Here is a 16,869-nt window from a genome sequence, read left to right as displayed (position 1 = left end):
GCAGTGGTCCAGGGTTTCACTCGTTTGAATCCTTGGCACGGACATGGCACTGCTCATCAAGCCATGCTGAGGGGGCATCCCACATGCCACAATAGAAGGACCCACAACTGAAAATACACAGCTATGTACCGGGGGGCTTTGGGGAGAAAAAGGAAAAATAAAAAATCTTTTAAAAAAATTGAAAAAAACCATAATGCCTAGTGAAAGAAGTCAGTCATAAGAGACTACATATTGTATGATTTTATTTATATAAAAAGCCCAGAATAGACAAATTTAGGGACAAACAGTAAATTAGTAGAGCACAGAGATGGGAGGGGGAAAGGAAAGTGACTACTAATGGGTATGGGTTTTTTAGGAGGGAGATGAAGAAAATGTTCTAATATTGATTGGTGATGGTTGCACAACTGTGACTATACTAAAAACCATTGATACATACAGTTTAAATAGGTGAATTGTATAATATGTGAATTATACCTCAGTACAGTTGTTCTTTAAAAAAGAGAGGGGCTGGCCTGGTGGCATAGTGGTTAAGTTCATGTGCTCTGCTTCAGCAGCCCAGGGTTCACAGGTTCCAATCCTGGCTGTAGACCTACACACTGCTCATCAAACCATGCTGTGGAGGCGTCCCACATACAAAACAGAGGAAGATTGGCAGAGGTGTTCGCTCAGGAGCGATCTTCCTCACAAAAAAAGAAAGAAAGAAAAAGCATGAGCGAGAATTAAGAACGTTACCCAAAAATTCAGAGATCTGGGTTCTCACTTTTCTCTAGTCTCCGAAAAGTCTATTTCCTTTTGTTGGAAATTCTTTTGTTGGTTACTCTTTTCATTATAACCAGAAAGGAATCAAATAGCTCTTATTTTACTCTGCACTATAGAGAGGAAGATGCCTCAAGCACATACATATTTTTATTTGCAAGAGCACCAATTAACATTGATAGTCTTCTGGGGCCTTCTACTTGAGTCTGAGAATTGTCAGGCCTTATCTCATATCTTAGGTATGAAAGTCATAGCCCTAGAGTATAGAGATTAAATTTTGTTGTGCATCTTCTAAGTGTCCACTTGGGGAGGTAAAGTAACTTACTAAATATTTGACCTTGTATAAGTAAGTAGCTCTTTAAACCTATGCTTCTATGACTCAAATAATTTTCTTTCCAGTGCCTCATTGATACTTCCTACCAGGAAAACAGCCCTGGATTTAAAAGTGTTGGAGAAATTCTGCATTTAGATTTAGTTAGTGTAAAAAATCAAAGTGAGAAGGGAAAGGGGCTGGCCCCATGGCCTAGTGGTTATGTTCGGCACACTCTGCTTTGGTGGCCTGGGTTCAGTTCCCAGGTGTAGACCTACACCACTTGTCAGTGGCCATGCTGTGGCAGCGACTTATATATAAAATAGAGGAAGATTGGCACAAATGTTAGCTCAGGGAAAATCTTCCTCAGCAAAAAAAAAAAAAAAAAAAGAAGGGAAAATGATGATTAGCTTGCCTTTAATAATTTTGCTGCCTGAGTAGAGAAAATATTATGTTTTAGCCTAAGCATCTGAATTCTTCATTAAGCAAAGCCAAGTATCTTAAGATATTGAATCGGTATCTGTATAGAATTGAGAACAAATGACAAGCCCCTCTAATCCTTGCTCTATCCAGACAACTGAGGCTTCCTCTTAGATGCCCTTTGTCTGATTCATCTTTCTTATTTCTCCATCCTTGGGATAGTCCAATTAAAGATATGTGTGAGTGACCTGAGGAACTTCTCATTAATAAAAGTCTTTTCAATCCAGCTCCAGTGGCCTAGCAGTTAAGTTTGATGTGCTCTGCCTTGGTGGTGGCCTGGCTTCGGTTCCTGGGTGTGGAACTACACCACTCATCAGTGGCCATGCTGTGGTGGTGACTCACATACAAAAAGAGGAAGATTGGCAGCAGATGTTAGCTCAGGGCGAATCTTCCTCAGCAAGAAAAACAAATAATCTTTTCCAGGAGAGTAATTTGATATGAGAGTTAAAACCAAAGCATCTGACTTTCAGCATGCGTGTACAAAAAGCCAGTCACAAAAGAATGTTAATTTTTTGAGAGATGTAAATAGACCATCTAGGTGAATGTGGTGATTGGTTTTCAGGTATCTATATAGTAAGGACCTTAGTGAAGTTTATTTTCACTGCTGAGGTTGAATGGAGAAATCTCCTTTAATATATGGATGTTTTAGGAAGATGTAGAGTAGAAGGCTAGCTCAGTTAACTTTGAACTTCCATGTATATATCTGTGATTCTTCTTAATATCTTTACCACCCCACCTTCTTTCCTTATGGACTATTTAAGGAACTTTATTCTGGTCTCACTTATATTTTTCTTTCCATAGGATGGATAGAATGACAGAAGATGCTCTTCGCCTGAATCTGTTGAAGCGGAGCTTGGACCCAGCAGATGAGCGAGATGATGTCCTCGCCAAGCGACTCAAAATGGAGGGGCATGAGGCCATGGAACGTCTGAAAATGTTGGCACTGCTCAAACGGAAGGATTTGGCAAATCTTGAGGTGTCACATGAGTTACCCACCAAACAGGATGGCAGTGGTGTCAAGGGCTACGAAGAGAAACTCAATGGGAATCTCAGGCCTCATGGAGACAACAGGACTGCTGGAAGACCAGGCAAAGAAAACATCAATGATGAGCCTGTGGATATGAGTGCTAGGCGGAGGTATGGCTTGTTTCAGCTGCCTCCACTGATTGGGTCTTCTCATAAACTAAGCCTATGAAAATGAAATGAATTCCATTGAGAGGAGAGTGTTTTTCGTCCTAAAGCTTCTTGAAAGAAATATATTTGTGCCATCTGGCTTGACCATGAATTCCTCTCATTTCCACATGAAACTTAGGTGCCTCAAAAATTGGCTTAGCATACAGAGAATCATAGTTCTTACCTTTAAGATAAAGTGGTAATTTCTGGATAAAGGAGGCACTATAGAGCTGATACTCCAAGTAGAAAGAAGTGAGTTAATATGCACTTTTACTCTAATTTTATGGCCATTTTAGGAGGGAAAAACAGTTGTTTCTTCACATAATTCCACAAGTTTTAGGATCTATTTATGACGGAGTCCTAGCTTTTATTATTTCAACAAGGAAATTATCTTCATGTGGTAATTCTCTACATTCTTGCTTTGTTCCGCTCTCCCCAACCCCCACATATGCGTACACATTCGCTTGTACACTTACACTCATGATTGTGCTCTCTTTCTCTCTCACAGACACAAAACACAGCACACATTTTCACAGGCTTTTTTTGCTGGTGTCTGTAAAGGTTGAGTACTTGAATCTATGGAGCACGCACTAAGAAGAGGTACCTAAAACTGGCTGAGGGTAGAGCCTACCTGGACAGTGAATCACAGTATAGACAAGCCCAGTTTTTGAGAATATTTAGTTTATTAATGGTTCAGAAACAGCTGATAGGCATGAGAATTACTCTTCAGTGTTCAGTTGTCCTCCAACTGACCTTGCTGACTTTGTCCTAGGACTGTCCAAAGCAGGATCTTTAAGAAGCTAAACTGATGGAGAAAGAAGAAAGGAATGAATGGTTATAACCTTACCTGGGGGGCTGGCCTCGTGGCCAAGTGGTTAAGTTCACGTGCTCTGCCTCGGCGGCCCAGGGTTTCACTGGTTTGGATTCTGGGCACGAACGTGGCACCACTCGTCAGGCCATGCTGAGGCGGCGTTCCACGTGCCGCAACTAGAAGGACCCACAACTAGAATATACAACTGTGTACTGGGGGGCTTTGGGGAGAAAAAGCAGAAGAAAAAAAAAAGAGAAGATTGGCAACAGTTGTTAGCTCAGGTGTCAATCTTTAAAAAATAAATAAATAAATGACCTTACCTGGATTTCTTTCTCTCCCTTTTAATGTTTACTTACTAGTATTGTCCCAGGATAATTTTTTTAAAACATGCCCAATGAAGGAACATTATTCTTGGTAATAGCATTAAAAACCCTTAGGTGACTTCATATAAATTCCCTAGTGGTCCTGCAAGAAAAGAATCCCTGGAAGCTATAGGTAGTGTCAGCAGAATATTATAAAAGTAGATTAATACTTAGATCCTTTGCGGTAAAAAGAAAGTGGGTAAAAAAGAAGAGATCATGCATCTGAGCAACCCATTTACCCCATAATCACCTTTACCCTTCTGGAGCAAGGAACTAACTATTTCACTGGGGATGAAGAAGAGGAAAAATGTTAGGTGGAATCCTCACATCCCAAAGTGGAACTGAACGTGCGTTTTTCCTAGAAACATTGTTAAACATTTTGGTAAGATCTCATCAGTTGCTGTTGGAATTGTACTATGTATCACAGATAAATTCTGTGTTAAAAAGTCAGACTACCCTGAAAACCCTATCCATTGTGTTTAATTTTATTTTAGAGGGATGAACTTTTGAAACTTGATCCTCTGGAAACTGGGAACTTTTTAATGGTCTGCAGGAAAAGAGGCTTGATGTAAACCATCTAGATCCCCATTCTACATGGAAAAATAGACCCTGTTGGCCCCTGTTGCTCTTCTCCCCTTTTATCAGGTACACTGACAGCTATTTCCACTTAGCCCCAAGCTTTTTATAAGAATGAACAAGATTGATAGATTGCTTAGCAAGGAGAACTGTGGTTTCTTTGATATAGATAAAAGGAGGAAAGAGTTTTAAAGCAGAAAGAAGGAAGAGCTCTTGACATGATAACCATATCATAATTGCCTAAATATCTTTTTTTTTTTTTTTTGCCCATCATCAAGTTATGCTATCTGTGAAATAAGGTATGCATGAAACCAAAACTACTTATGTTTTGGAATGCTAGAGAGACATGGCAGTTTTCTTTTTGTTTAGTTGTTTTTACTACTGGGACAAGGATTAGGAGTTTTATAGCTTCTGGGAATCTGCCAGTCTGAGTCACAAGTGATGTCAGCAGCAAGTTGGGCTTTTAATAACAACTCTCTAACAGGATTTCAAATTTAAGCACACCAGAGATTGTAAATCATATATATGTTTGGGAAAGTAGCAAAATAATTTCTGTCCGTGGAAAGTTTAATAAATGAGAGGTGAAAAGTAAGGGAAAAAAAGAGAGAAATGAAGCTTAACTTGAACTTTGCCTTACCTGTGCTATCTAATGTGGGTCTGATTATATCTGGGAATAAAATGTCATTTAGGGTTATTCTCAGATCCAACTTCCTGATAAATGCCATTCAATTCCAAAATCTCCATCTAGGAGTATCTCTGCCTGTCTTGTTGCTGGTCAGACCCTGAGAGGTTGGTGGCACTCATTTGAGCAAAGAAGAATTCCTTAATTTAGAAGTAATCTGTGATGTATATATCCAGCCAGAACCAGAATGAAAAGAGCTTCTCACTGTTGATGTAAAAACATGGGAGGTGCCGGCCCCATGGCCGAGTGGTTAAGTTCATGCACTCCGCTGTGGCAGCCCAGGGTTTCACCAGTTCGGATCCTGGGCATGGACATGGCACCGCTCATCAAGCCGTGCCAAGGGGGCATCCCACACGCCACAACTAGAAGGACCCACAACTAAGAATACACAACTATGTACCAGGGGGCTTTGGGGAGAAAAAGGAAAAAAAAAAAATTGGAGAATCAAGTAGAAGAGGTAGAAATCTACCAGAACTCAAAATTGTTCACCCCCGTTAGTGTTAGTGATGGGGAGGAATGAAGGAATATAGAAATGATAAATAAAATCACCCAAAAAATGAATTCAAACACTTTATTTACACCTGGCCCTTACTCCAGGAACTTGGGGGTAGAAAATGAGAGGTTCTTTTCCCCCTCTAGTGGCTTTTTCTTAACCCCATATTCTCATCTTGCTGTGTCTGTGACCAGTGGTTATAGAGTAGTCCAGACAAACTTAATAGTTCTCAAGATAGTCATTCTTACCACTCTGTCCCCCTGTTCTATTTCCTCAGGTAAGTTTGGGTGATTTTAGTAACCTAGTTGTATCTTGTTGAGAAATTGAATGCTTGTCCCAACCGTCCAGGGTGCCTTGTTCAAAAGGCATCTGTGTCCCAACAGCGACTGAGACAGGAAGCCCTGAGAAATGGCTGAGAGGCTCTCAGGACTGAAGATCTGTAGATGTTGAAGGTTTGAGTTACATGTTTAAATAAGACCTAAAAACACAATGCTTTAGACTTGTATACTCCTAACTACACCGAAGATCTCAAGGAAGTAGAGTCTGGGACGATAACTTTGAGTTAAGAAATGAGAAGAGAGTTAGAAGATATGGTCATTGATTTGGAAACCTAAGGCAATCCGAATTGCCAGGATTCTTATTCCAGGTGTTAAGTATGAGTACCATTTTTCATCATCTTAGAGAAACAAGTATGATGCTTTTAAGGCTAGCCCCAGAAAGACCAAAACTAGAGTTGTCTATAGGATTGGGAATAGGGAGAGCCACTGTGCAAGATAAAGATTTCAAAGTCGTTTCTGGAAAGTTTCTTTCTGAGGGAATATGGTAAATAGAACTCTGCCAAGTAGATGTAAGTTCCATGTATTTAGTTCTGGAGTTTGAGTCCTCCAGAAGGTTGTAGACATCATACTTGACACTGTCCATTCTCTCAAGCCATTGACAACAGTACCTTTTCCTTAACTCTTGACAGGATAGACTATCATTGCAGTTGTCATGTAACTTCCTTTCTTGTAAATCCTCAGATAGCCAGAACCATGTCATTATCATTATAATGAGCTGCTTCCTCAGCAACGAATGTACCATCTGTACCAGGGATGGACAACTAGGCTCTACTGCCTTTGCCCCTCTTCCCCTGTCAAGCTAGCCATTTCCTTCTTGAAGCTCTTACATAACTAACGAGATAGCCCAAAGGAGAGTGAGGTAAGAGGGAAAACATTTAGAATTTTGATTAAAATCAGTGTGATAGAACCCTCATCTCTTATTCCCATTTCTAAGCTAGTCAGTGCCTTTGTCCCTGCATCCTCTGTAAGGAATTTAGATGAGAAAAGTACTTTTGCTGAAGTTTTGTCATCACTTTCAACTTGGTGTCTTTATCCTAGGATTTGAGTGTCTCTGTCTTTCCCTGGGTAAATTGGGACAGACCTAAGTTCCCTTGGATTTCTTTGTTCCGTGTAGAAAAGTAGTTTTCTTAACTTCACTATGAACCTTCACTGTTGGAAATACCTTTATTTTTCCTTTTCTTGTCTAGTGAGCCAGACCGAGGAAGGCTAACTCCCTCCCCAGACATCATTGTTTTGTCTGATAATGAGGCTTCCAGTCCCCGTTCCAGCTCCCGAATGGAAGAAAGACTCAAAGCAGCCAACCTAGAGATGTTTAAGGTAAAAAAAAAAAAAAAGATTTTTTTCTTCATTTCTTACTGCTTCTAGTCTCTTTAATTCCATAAGAGTCCCAGTTCTGTTTTTTTTATGGTTTACTTTTTGGATCTAAATAACTACCCATTGATCAGACTCTTCATTTAAATGATTCACAACCTGAAGGCATGCTCTTTTATAGGGAACCGTTAGAATCAAGTGGAGAAGATAGTTTGAAAAACATATTCAATATAACTTATCTTTGGAAAATGAAAACAAAACATAATTCAAGTCACATAAAGTAAACTGTTGGCAGGAAGGATTCCTTCTACACTCTATCCTGGATCTCAGAATATGGAGAAATTCCTAAGTTTTTATGTATATTTAGAAGAAACACGGCTAAAATGATTTAGAAACATTCTTTTAAAGGAAATCAGTGTCTCCTTTGGCCATTCTTCTGTTTTGCCAGGAATCTAGTTGATTAGCATTTATATGTGGTCTCTCTTTCATTCTGTAAACATTTTTTGAGTACCTACTGAATACCACCAGGCACTCTGCCACACCCCAGGGACACAAAGATAACAGTCCTATCACCACCTGTGCTTCTTGTGGAAGATGAAGGTTTCAGAGATAAAAGAAGAGATCGTCTTGCAGGAAGGGACTCTGGGTACATGCTACCATAGCTGACAGTCTGTGTTTCCTTAGGGGAAAGGCATTGAGGAACGGCAACAGCTCATCAAGCAGCTGAGGGATGAGCTGCGATTGGAAGAAGCCCGACTGGTGCTGTTAAAGAAACTGAGACAGAGTCAGCTACAGAAAGAGAACGTGGTCCAGAAGGTAATGTGCCCTAGAAATAAGGGACTAGGGGAAAGGAAGGAAAAACTGGATGGAGAATAGGCTATCCCTGGTAGGTTCAGCTGAGTGGCTCGTTCTTATCTGGGTTCCATGGCTTTTAGTCTCTGGGAATAGTGATATTTTTTTATCTTAGGCCTTAATCAAGAAAACCTTGATTCCGTTTTTCTCAATTTTCCTCCTGGTCAGCAGGCACTTTCACTGACAAGGAATTTTAAAAGTCTAAAAGTGTACCAGATTTCTACTTCCGATTATTAGTCTTTTCCACTGTCTCATTTTCTCTTCTCTCCCTCAGACTCCAGTTGTACAAAATGCAGCATCTATTGTTCAGCCATCTCCTGCTCATGTGGGACAGCAGGGCCTATCCAAACTTCCCTCCCGGCCTGGGGCCCAAGGTGTTGAACCTCAAAATTTGAGAACATTACAGGTGTGTGACCCATAATAGGATCTTTGTGTCAGAGGGCCCTGTTTATTCTGTCTCTATTTCTTGGCTTTTGTGAAGATTGTAGAAGAACCTGGCCATGATAGAGAGGTTATTACTACAGATAGTCTGTTGGTCCTTTATGGCATAATTTAGTCTGCATAGAAGAATGAATAACCCTCATTTTTCCACTGTAGTTTTTCTTCTCTAGAGGTTTCCAGCTTAGCCCTTTTCCATATAGGGTTAGATAGATTATACCAAAAAAGCCAGGGAATTCCTAGCCACTAATCAGGGTTAACAGTGGTGGTAGATTTATCTCGTAGATCATTAGACAAAATTACTAAGTTTGAGTATGTTTCTGCTCAGCTATGTATTATAGGTAGTGTTTTCTCTTTAGCATTTTGTGGGACATTTTACCAACTATGACTAGTTCTTTTCCTCTTTTTCTCTTTCAGGGTCACAGTGTCATCCGTTCAGCGACCAATACCACCCTCCCACACATGTTGATGTCTCAACGTGTTATTGCACCAAACCCAGCCCAGCTGCAGGGTCAGCGGGGCCCACCTAAGCCTGGCCTTGTACGCACCACAACACCCAATATGAATCCCGCCATCAATTACCAACCGGTAAGAGAGAGCCCTAATGTGGAGACAGGGAAATCTTTTATTTGCTTTCTCTGTTAAAAGGTCCATAGATTTTAAGTTTTCGGACATAGAGAAGCTCTGGACAATAAGGATAATTTTGATGGAGCTTGAATTGACAGTAGTCCCAAAAGTAGAAACATTGAAGAATTATTTGAAAACAGTAGTGGAGAAGAGAGGTTATACAGAGAGCAGCAGTAAGCTAAAACCTTCCTAGACTAAAGAGATCAAGGGAGCCAATGAATAAGAAGCATAAGGATATATAACAGAAAGCATCCCCATCCTTATTTTTCTCTTTGCTGTTTTAGCTCGTAGCCACTATCTTTCTCCTTTCATATGTGCCAGAGTTCTTTTTCAGTGAAGAAGTTGGACACCTGCCTTTTCCTGAGTTTTGGGAAGCTAAGTAGTCCAAACTAGGATCAGATAGTGTTCTCCGCCGTGAAAGCAAGAATTGATCCTTTTTCCCAGATACCATCACTGACCCCCATACTCAATTTGTTTCAGCAGTCAAGTTCCTCTGTTCCCTGTCAGCGCACAACATCCTCTGCCATCTATATGAACCTTGCCTCCCATATCCAGCCGGGGACCGTGAACAGAGTGTCCTCACCACTTCCTAGCCCCAGCGCCATGACAGATGCTGCCAATTCGCAGGCTGCAGCCAAATTGGCTCTTCGTAAACAACTGGAAAAGACACTCCTGGAGATTCCACCTCCCAAACCTCCTGCTCCCTTGCTTCACTTCCTGCCTAGTGCAGCCAATAGTGAGTTCATCTACATGGTAGGCTTGGAAGAAGTCGTACAGAGTGTCATCGACAGCCAAGGTAAGGCTGTTTCTTCTGGTCAGTCTTTTTATCTAAGCAGAGAGGTTGCTGAGCCTGATTGACATGGGCAGAGTATCACAGGGTATTGTGTAATGTTAAATAAGCTCTCCTTACCATTGCCAAACCACCTCCCATCCCTGATTCAGAGGCTGTTGGGAGCAACATATCAGAAAAAGGTTTGTTTGTCTGTGTATCTTAGGCTTAATACTTTTGTGTATTTTGTATATCTTCTATATTTTTTACAGTATACTGTTTAGTTCTTTTGACTGATAACCTAGCATGATGCATGCGTGCTTCGATGACTAGAACAGTTGTTTTCTTTTGTTTTTTTTTTTGATTGGCCATGAGCAAACATCTGTTGACAATCTTTTTTTTTTTTCTTCCCTTCCTCTCCCAAAAGCCCCCCAGTACTTAGTTGAATATTCTAGTTGTAGGTCCTTCTAGTTCTGCTATGTGGGACACAGCCTCAGTATGGCTTGAGGTGCTAGGTCTGCCCCCAGAATCCGAACTGGCAAAACCCTGGGCTGCTGAAGTGGAGTGCACGAACTTAACCACTTTGCCATGGGGCTAGCCCCTGGAACACTTTTTTTTTTAGGAAGATTAGCCCTGAGTTAACATCTGCTGCCCATGCTCCTCTTCTTGCTGAGAAAGACAGGCCCTGAGCTAACATCCGTGCCCAGCTTCCTCTACTTTATATGTGGGACGCCTGCCTGCCACAAAATGGCTTGTCAAGTGGTGCCATGTCAGCACCCGGGATCTAAACTGGCGAACCCTGGGCCGCCGAAGCAGAACGTGTGAACTTAACAGCTGCGCCACTGGGTGGGCCCCAGAACATTTATTTTTAATGTCAGTGTTTGTGTGGCATTGTGCTGCATTATTTTATTCAGTCCCTGCTGTTTGTGTGCTTGTAGTTAAGAAAATATATATACTGATGGAGATAACTATGACCACATAAAAGCTGTACACGAACAGTGAACCAGACTATAATGTATTAACACTGTACAGAGTATACTAACAGAAGTTATTAAGCCTGAATTTCCAAACATAAGGACTTAGGGGAACACCTGACAGTAGAGGAAAGTACCTAAAGGGCTCAGTATTGGCTATAAACACATCACAAAGTGGGTAATTCAGACACTGATAATTAAAAATTATAAATGTATATGACAAGGATAAATTCATTCTGAGGTAAAGAGATGCTAAGAAGCAAAAGTGTTGGCTGAGTTATATGGTGTCTTTGGACTCTGAATTGACATATTTTTTCTCAATGTAATGTAATAGCAAATCAGAAAACTTGGGTTCTTGTCCCAGCTTTCTCGTTTAGGAGCTGTGTTTCTTATACTTAGTTTTCTCATTTGTAAATGGGGATGGTACTCTCTGAATTCCCTAAAGTGATGTTGTTACAATCAAATAAAATAAAGTGGGGCCAGCCCGGTGGCACTGCGCTTAAGTGCACACGTTCCGCTTCTTGGCGGCCTGGGGCTCGCCAGTTTGGATCCCAGGTGCGGACATGGCACCACTTAGCACACCATGCTGTGGTAGGCGTCCCACATATATAGTAGAGGAAGATGGGCACGGATGTTAGCTCAGGGCCAGTCTTCCCCAGCAAAAAGAGGAGAATTGGCAGCAGTTAGCTCAGGGCTAATCTTCCTCAAAAAAAAATAAAGGTATTTTATAAGTTGTAGAGTACTCTTTTTGTAGAGTCTCTTTCTTAATTCAGCAGAATAAAATTCTGGAAAAACATTTGATGAAGAGAAACAGAGGAGATAGGGAGAAAGTATGAAACCACTGATTATTCTTTTTGTTGGCATCTAGGCAAAAGCTGTGCCTCACTTCTGCGGGTCGAACCCTTTGTTTGTGCCCAGTGCCGCACAGATTTCACCCCTCACTGGAAGCAAGAGAAGAATGGTAAGATTCTATGTGAGCAGTGTATGACCTCCAACCAGAAGAAGGCTCTAAAGGCTGAACACACCAACCGGCTGAAAAATGCTTTTGTTAAAGCCCTACAGCAGGAACAGGTAAGAAGTCTGACTACTTCTCACCAGCCACCTGCCCAGTTGGTTTTCCCAAAAGGTAGTTCTTTCTAGTTTAGAGGAGTTGTTTGTGTGATCCCCACAGTCATGGCGATCTAGGTTTCTGGATCTGGGTTACCTTGAACCTGGAGGCTTGGGTTCCTTTTTTTTCTCCCCACCATTCCCTCTTTCCCATTTCCATTTGAGTATTTCTGATTGGGTAAGAACATAGTTACATATAGTGGCTGAGGTGAAGGGGAAAGGACAGAAGGCTTGAGACTCTTGCCTTTCCCTAATAGCACTTAAAGAAATCCCTCTATTCTTAACTTCATTTCCTCCTCAAACAAATGGATTTTGGTGAGAGGGTTTTATATTTGTACTAGAAATCTCTTTGAGAGAAGTAATCTGCATTCCATATTTGGCAGAGAAATGACAAAGGAAAGGGTAGATTATAAAGTAGCCCAGTGAAAATTAATGGTACTAGATGTGTGAACATCTCCTATAGTATTAATAGAATGAGAATATCTTGGAAAGGGGAAGATGTGTTGGGAAGCTCAGATCCTTTTCTTCTATCCCATTTTCTACTCCACCGCTTATCAGACCCCTTTAGGTAGCATAGTGGACCTTCTGAAAAATGGGTAGATAGGAGTCAGAAATAAACCTCAGTAACGCAGCAGCCTTAATTACATCAGTCAGCTAGCTCATTGTTGCCACTCAGATCTCTCCAGCCAACTTCTGAGAGCCAGCTTTCCTGGAGAGAGGGATTCCGTAATCAGTGACACATGTTGGCTACTTGCAACCAGAGATCTTAGTGCACCTACCCCACCAGACTCTTTCGCCTTTTCCATATCCCTCCAACTTGCTAGCAACGTTAGAGATAAGAAAACCTCTAGGTTTTCTGGTTAAGAAATTGAGCGCTGTCCTGCCCGGCTTGACCTAATGACTCCCAACAGGAAATTGAACAGCGATTACAGCAGCAGGCAGCACTCTCCCCCACTACGGCTCCAGCTGTGTCCAGTGTCAGTAAACAAGAGACCATAATGAGACATCATACGCTTCGGCAGGTGAGGATTTCTCTCAAGGGCTTGTCAGCCATTTATCCCAACTTGTCCTTTCTTTTGAAATCATACTGCTCTTCTGTACTCCCATATCTTTACCTCCTCCTTAAACCTTCCATCATGGCTAAGTTGTGATCAACTGTCCCCTCATCATTGCAGGCTCCACAGCCCCAAAGCAGCCTCCAGCGTGGCATACCCACATCTGCCCGTTCCATGCTTTCCAACTTTGCACAGGCACCCCAGCTGTCTGTGCCAGGTGGCCTCCTTGGAATGCCAGGTAAGAAGGGTTGATCTGAGGACTTTTCTCAGGGATTGATTAGTTATAGGTAATTCTTTAGCAGCCCCTTTAGGTGAATCATTCCTTCTTTTGTTTTCTGCTCTTTCTTTAGGCCTTACTCCCTTCACTCTTATTATTTGGCAAATGTTTGCAAAGTTCATATTCTATGCCAGGTACAGTGCACTAGGGTTTTGGTGGTGAAAATGACACAGTCCCTGCCATTACAAATTTAGTGTCTAAAGTGTCCCCTTGATAGGCATGTAGTTATTGATATCTTTTGGCCATAACAGCAGGGTCAACTGTCCTAATACTGTTTGATCCAGGGATGCTTCTCCACAGTCAGCAGCCCCAAAACCAAAGCAGATTCAATGATTCCGTCTCTTTGTCTTGATTATTTTCCTCTCACCATTGTTTTTTCTGACTCTTCTATACTATCAAGATCATGTTCATTATTCCTGGTAGGATTGAAGTTTCAGGATGACCTCTTTGCCTAAAGCTTGGGAGTATGGGGATAGTGGCTACTGAAATAAAGTTTAACTGAGTCTGGACAAATGTGGACAAGTTCTAATGTTTCCTCCCCGTCTCCAACTCTGCATCCCCAGAGTAGTGCAGAGGAAGGTGTCATTTCCTCTTTTAATACCTGCCCTCCACTTTTGTCTCCTGGGTCTAGGTGTCAACATTGCGTACTTGAACACTGGCATCGGAGGACACAAAGCCCCCAGTTTGGCAGACCGACAGCGGGAATACCTTTTAGACATGATCCCTCCCCGGTCTATATCGCAGTCCATCAGTGGACAGAAATAACGCCTATTCCACTTGTACTGCCCCAACCTTGAATCCTTTACCCCTCTCCTCTCCCGTTGCCCCCAACTTCCGTCGCATGCAGTGCCTGTACTGGTGCCTACCATACACGGAAAACAAAACAGAAAAACAGAAGACAAAAAATAGAAATCAACAAGAAAACACACGCCCTGCCCCGCCACCTCCCCTTTATTTCACACTGCTGCGATCTGTTCTTCTGCCACTCTGTCGTCTCTCTTTGGTTTTCTTTAACAGTGAGGTGGATCTTCGCCTCTGAGAGAGGTCAGAATGAGGTCCTGGGGAGAAATCTAAGCCCTCTGACGTGTGTTTCTAAAGTTTGTTTTTATGCTATAATTATTATTATCATTTTTAATGATGTTGTGTGTCCTCCCTTTGTTCAGTGGACGGTTAAACCTTTTTATTTTCCCCCAATATTTTTCTTTTTCTCTTTTCTTTTGTCTTTTTTTTTCTGTAAACAAAAATGACATTCAGTTAAATGATAAGGAGCATTGCAGTAGGGTCCCCAACTGCCAAGTAGGACATGACTGGGAGTGTTAGGGGCAGAAGTTTTTAATGCACTTAACCCGGGGGCGGGGGCAGGTAGTTGCATCAAACAAGGAGGAATAGCACACCAACTGTGGTGTCTCTGGGCTGGACAGTCGGGAGGCAGTGTTTAGAACTGAAATTGGGCTCTAAGAATGAGTGGGGAGAGAGCCTGGAGGGAGAAGCTTTAAAACTTAACCACCCTGGAATTGACCCGTAGAGAAGGGGGAGGAGGAGCAAGATGATGAGCGTATTGCTGAGCCAAGGAGGACTGAGACCAGGTCCTGGCCTTCTGGATGCTGGGGGAATAATATTGGTCTCCTGACCCCAGTGCAGACGTGGAAGTCTATTCCAGGCCAACCAGCCCCAAATTATTTTATCTTTTTTATTTTTTTGTAAAATTCTCCCCTACTCCTACCTTTTTTTAAAAAAATTCCTAATCTGCCCCCAGTAACCACAGCCCTGTCTGTAATAAAGAGGAATGGCTGTTCCCAATCTGCGATTGCTGGGTGTCCTAGAGGTTGGAATGGGCATGAGTGATTGAAATGACAAAGGGAGGAAGTAGATGACTGAAGACAGGCTTTCTGCCCGACTGCTGAGACTCACGTTTGTCTCTCCTTTTACCCTCTGAGTGACAGGAGATGAGGATGAGGGCACTAATCAGGTTGGACTCCTGGCCTGACCCTGCTGCACTAACTGCAGAACCAGTTGCTCAAAGCCAAACAGCTCGTGTCAAAACCAGCTTTGGACCTCTGCTATAAAAGTAGTTGTCTCTTTCCCCCCAGAAGTCTATTCATTTTGCTTTTTTGTTTGTTTTTATTTTTTCCTTAAGCGCTACTAATGTAGAGAATGAATTGAATTGTGCAATGTTGCTGTTCTGGCGATTGGGGAGATGAACATCCCATTTGCCCACACCGTGGGGGAAGAGGGAGGGGACCAGGCTGTTTCTGAGGTAAGGGAAGCCCCTTAAAGGTAGGGGTTTCTGCTCTCTTCATAGTATACACCCACCTGCCTCTTCAGCTCTAGAAGCTGCCAGAGTTTGAGGAAGGGGTACTCTCAGCAGAGAGGTGTGAAGAGGAGTTGAACATTTTGCCTGTGAAAGCCACCTGGGGAAGTTCCCCCACTTTTATTTTTAAAAATTAAATAGTTTTTTTTAAAGTAAAAGGCACTTTTAAAATTAACACACACACAAACTGCACATCTTCCCCATAAAGTTTGGGGATGGGATGGGAGAAGGAGCTGGAATCAGGCGCAGTTCCCCCCGCTCTGGCCTCAACTCCCCATACCCCAGAGCCACTGTGGGTGATTATACTTGGCCCTACGGGCCTTCCTGGCTTTTTTTCTTTCCTCCCTTCCCCTAAATTCATTGAGCACTTAATAAAGGAGCAGAGATGCAGCCTGTGTCTGGGCTCCCCCAGTGGTGAAATGATCTGGAAGCTAGATACTAGTAACAGGTAGTGATGGGGTCGTTTCGAGTATTTTTCTGGGGAATGTGGTACCCCTGACTGTAAGTGGTGGGAGAGGGAGGGGGGTTAATGGAACTGGGTCTGGGATTATTTTAAAATTATATATATATATATAAAGATATATTCTTACATCTTTTCTTTGCCCTCTGTGCTTTGAAAGCACTGGATAAATCGTTTGGTTTTGCGTTTCTCTTCCACGAAATTGGAAGCTGTTTTTTTTTTTTTTTTTTAGTATTTTTCCTACAAGTCATCTTGCCTTGTGGCATGTCTGTCTAGCCTCTCCCCCGCCCATGATGAAGTGCCATTTCTGTTATGTCTCCCACCCCCAGCTCAGAGGTGCTCAGAGGTACGAGGTGCCCAAGTTTGTCAGTTGAGATTAAAAGTGAGGAAGAGAGAATGTGCAATACCTTCTGGCTGGGGGCCATCCCTGCCCTGAGCTGAGTCCCTTCCCTGGGAGCCAGGCCACCTTTGAATGGGTTTGGAAGTAAGATGTGTAGAGATGGGGAATGATGGGGAAGGAAAGCCTATAGTCGAGTGCCTGCCAAGGTGCTGAGGCGATGGGGGAGAGGGTAGAGTCTTCCCTGTTTTTATTCCCTCAGGGTCGATTGCATAGAGGCTGCTCGTTGACTAGTATAGCTCCATGACCCTTTGCTCAATCACTGAGGTTTGATTTGTTACCCTCTCTTCTCCCAAATTTTATATCCTTC

The 16,869-nt window shown here is 42.3% G+C and overlaps 1 protein-coding gene across 5 annotated transcripts in view; it reads left to right on the top strand.

Moving 5' to 3' along the window:
- GATAD2B (GATA zinc finger domain containing 2B) overlaps nucleotides 1-15,185 on the top strand; it is an 85,259-nt gene extending 70,074 nt beyond the window's left edge. For 3 of the 5 annotated variants that reach the window (XM_044757855.2, XM_070497359.1, XM_044757854.2), the window contains 10 exons: nucleotides 2,348-2,683; nucleotides 7,169-7,298; nucleotides 7,977-8,108; nucleotides 8,419-8,550; nucleotides 9,000-9,170; nucleotides 9,690-10,005; nucleotides 11,821-12,023; nucleotides 12,971-13,081; nucleotides 13,235-13,352; nucleotides 14,023-15,185. In XM_044757855.2, coding sequence (XP_044613790.1) covers nucleotides 2,349-2,683; nucleotides 7,169-7,298; nucleotides 7,977-8,108; nucleotides 8,419-8,550; nucleotides 9,000-9,170; nucleotides 9,690-10,005; nucleotides 11,821-12,023; nucleotides 12,971-13,081; nucleotides 13,235-13,352; nucleotides 14,023-14,156 — 1,782 coding nt within the window. In that variant the 5' untranslated portion in view covers nucleotide 2,348 and the 3' untranslated portion in view covers nucleotides 14,157-15,185. The remainder of the gene's footprint in view (nucleotides 1-2,347; nucleotides 2,684-7,168; nucleotides 7,299-7,976; nucleotides 8,109-8,418; nucleotides 8,551-8,999; nucleotides 9,171-9,689; nucleotides 10,006-11,820; nucleotides 12,024-12,970; nucleotides 13,082-13,234; nucleotides 13,353-14,022) is intronic. The other 2 variants (XM_070497358.1, XM_070497360.1) reach the window with 1 other exon arrangement.
- The last annotated feature ends 1,684 nt before the right edge of the window (nucleotides 15,186-16,869 follow it).

This window comes from Equus asinus, chromosome 25 (assembly GCF_041296235.1).
Source record: "Equus asinus isolate D_3611 breed Donkey chromosome 25, EquAss-T2T_v2, whole genome shotgun sequence".
Classification (NCBI taxonomy): Eukaryota; Metazoa; Chordata; class Mammalia; order Perissodactyla; family Equidae; genus Equus; species Equus asinus.
Note: the sequence above shows the minus strand (reverse complement) of the source record. Positions and strands in the feature narration are given on the sequence as shown.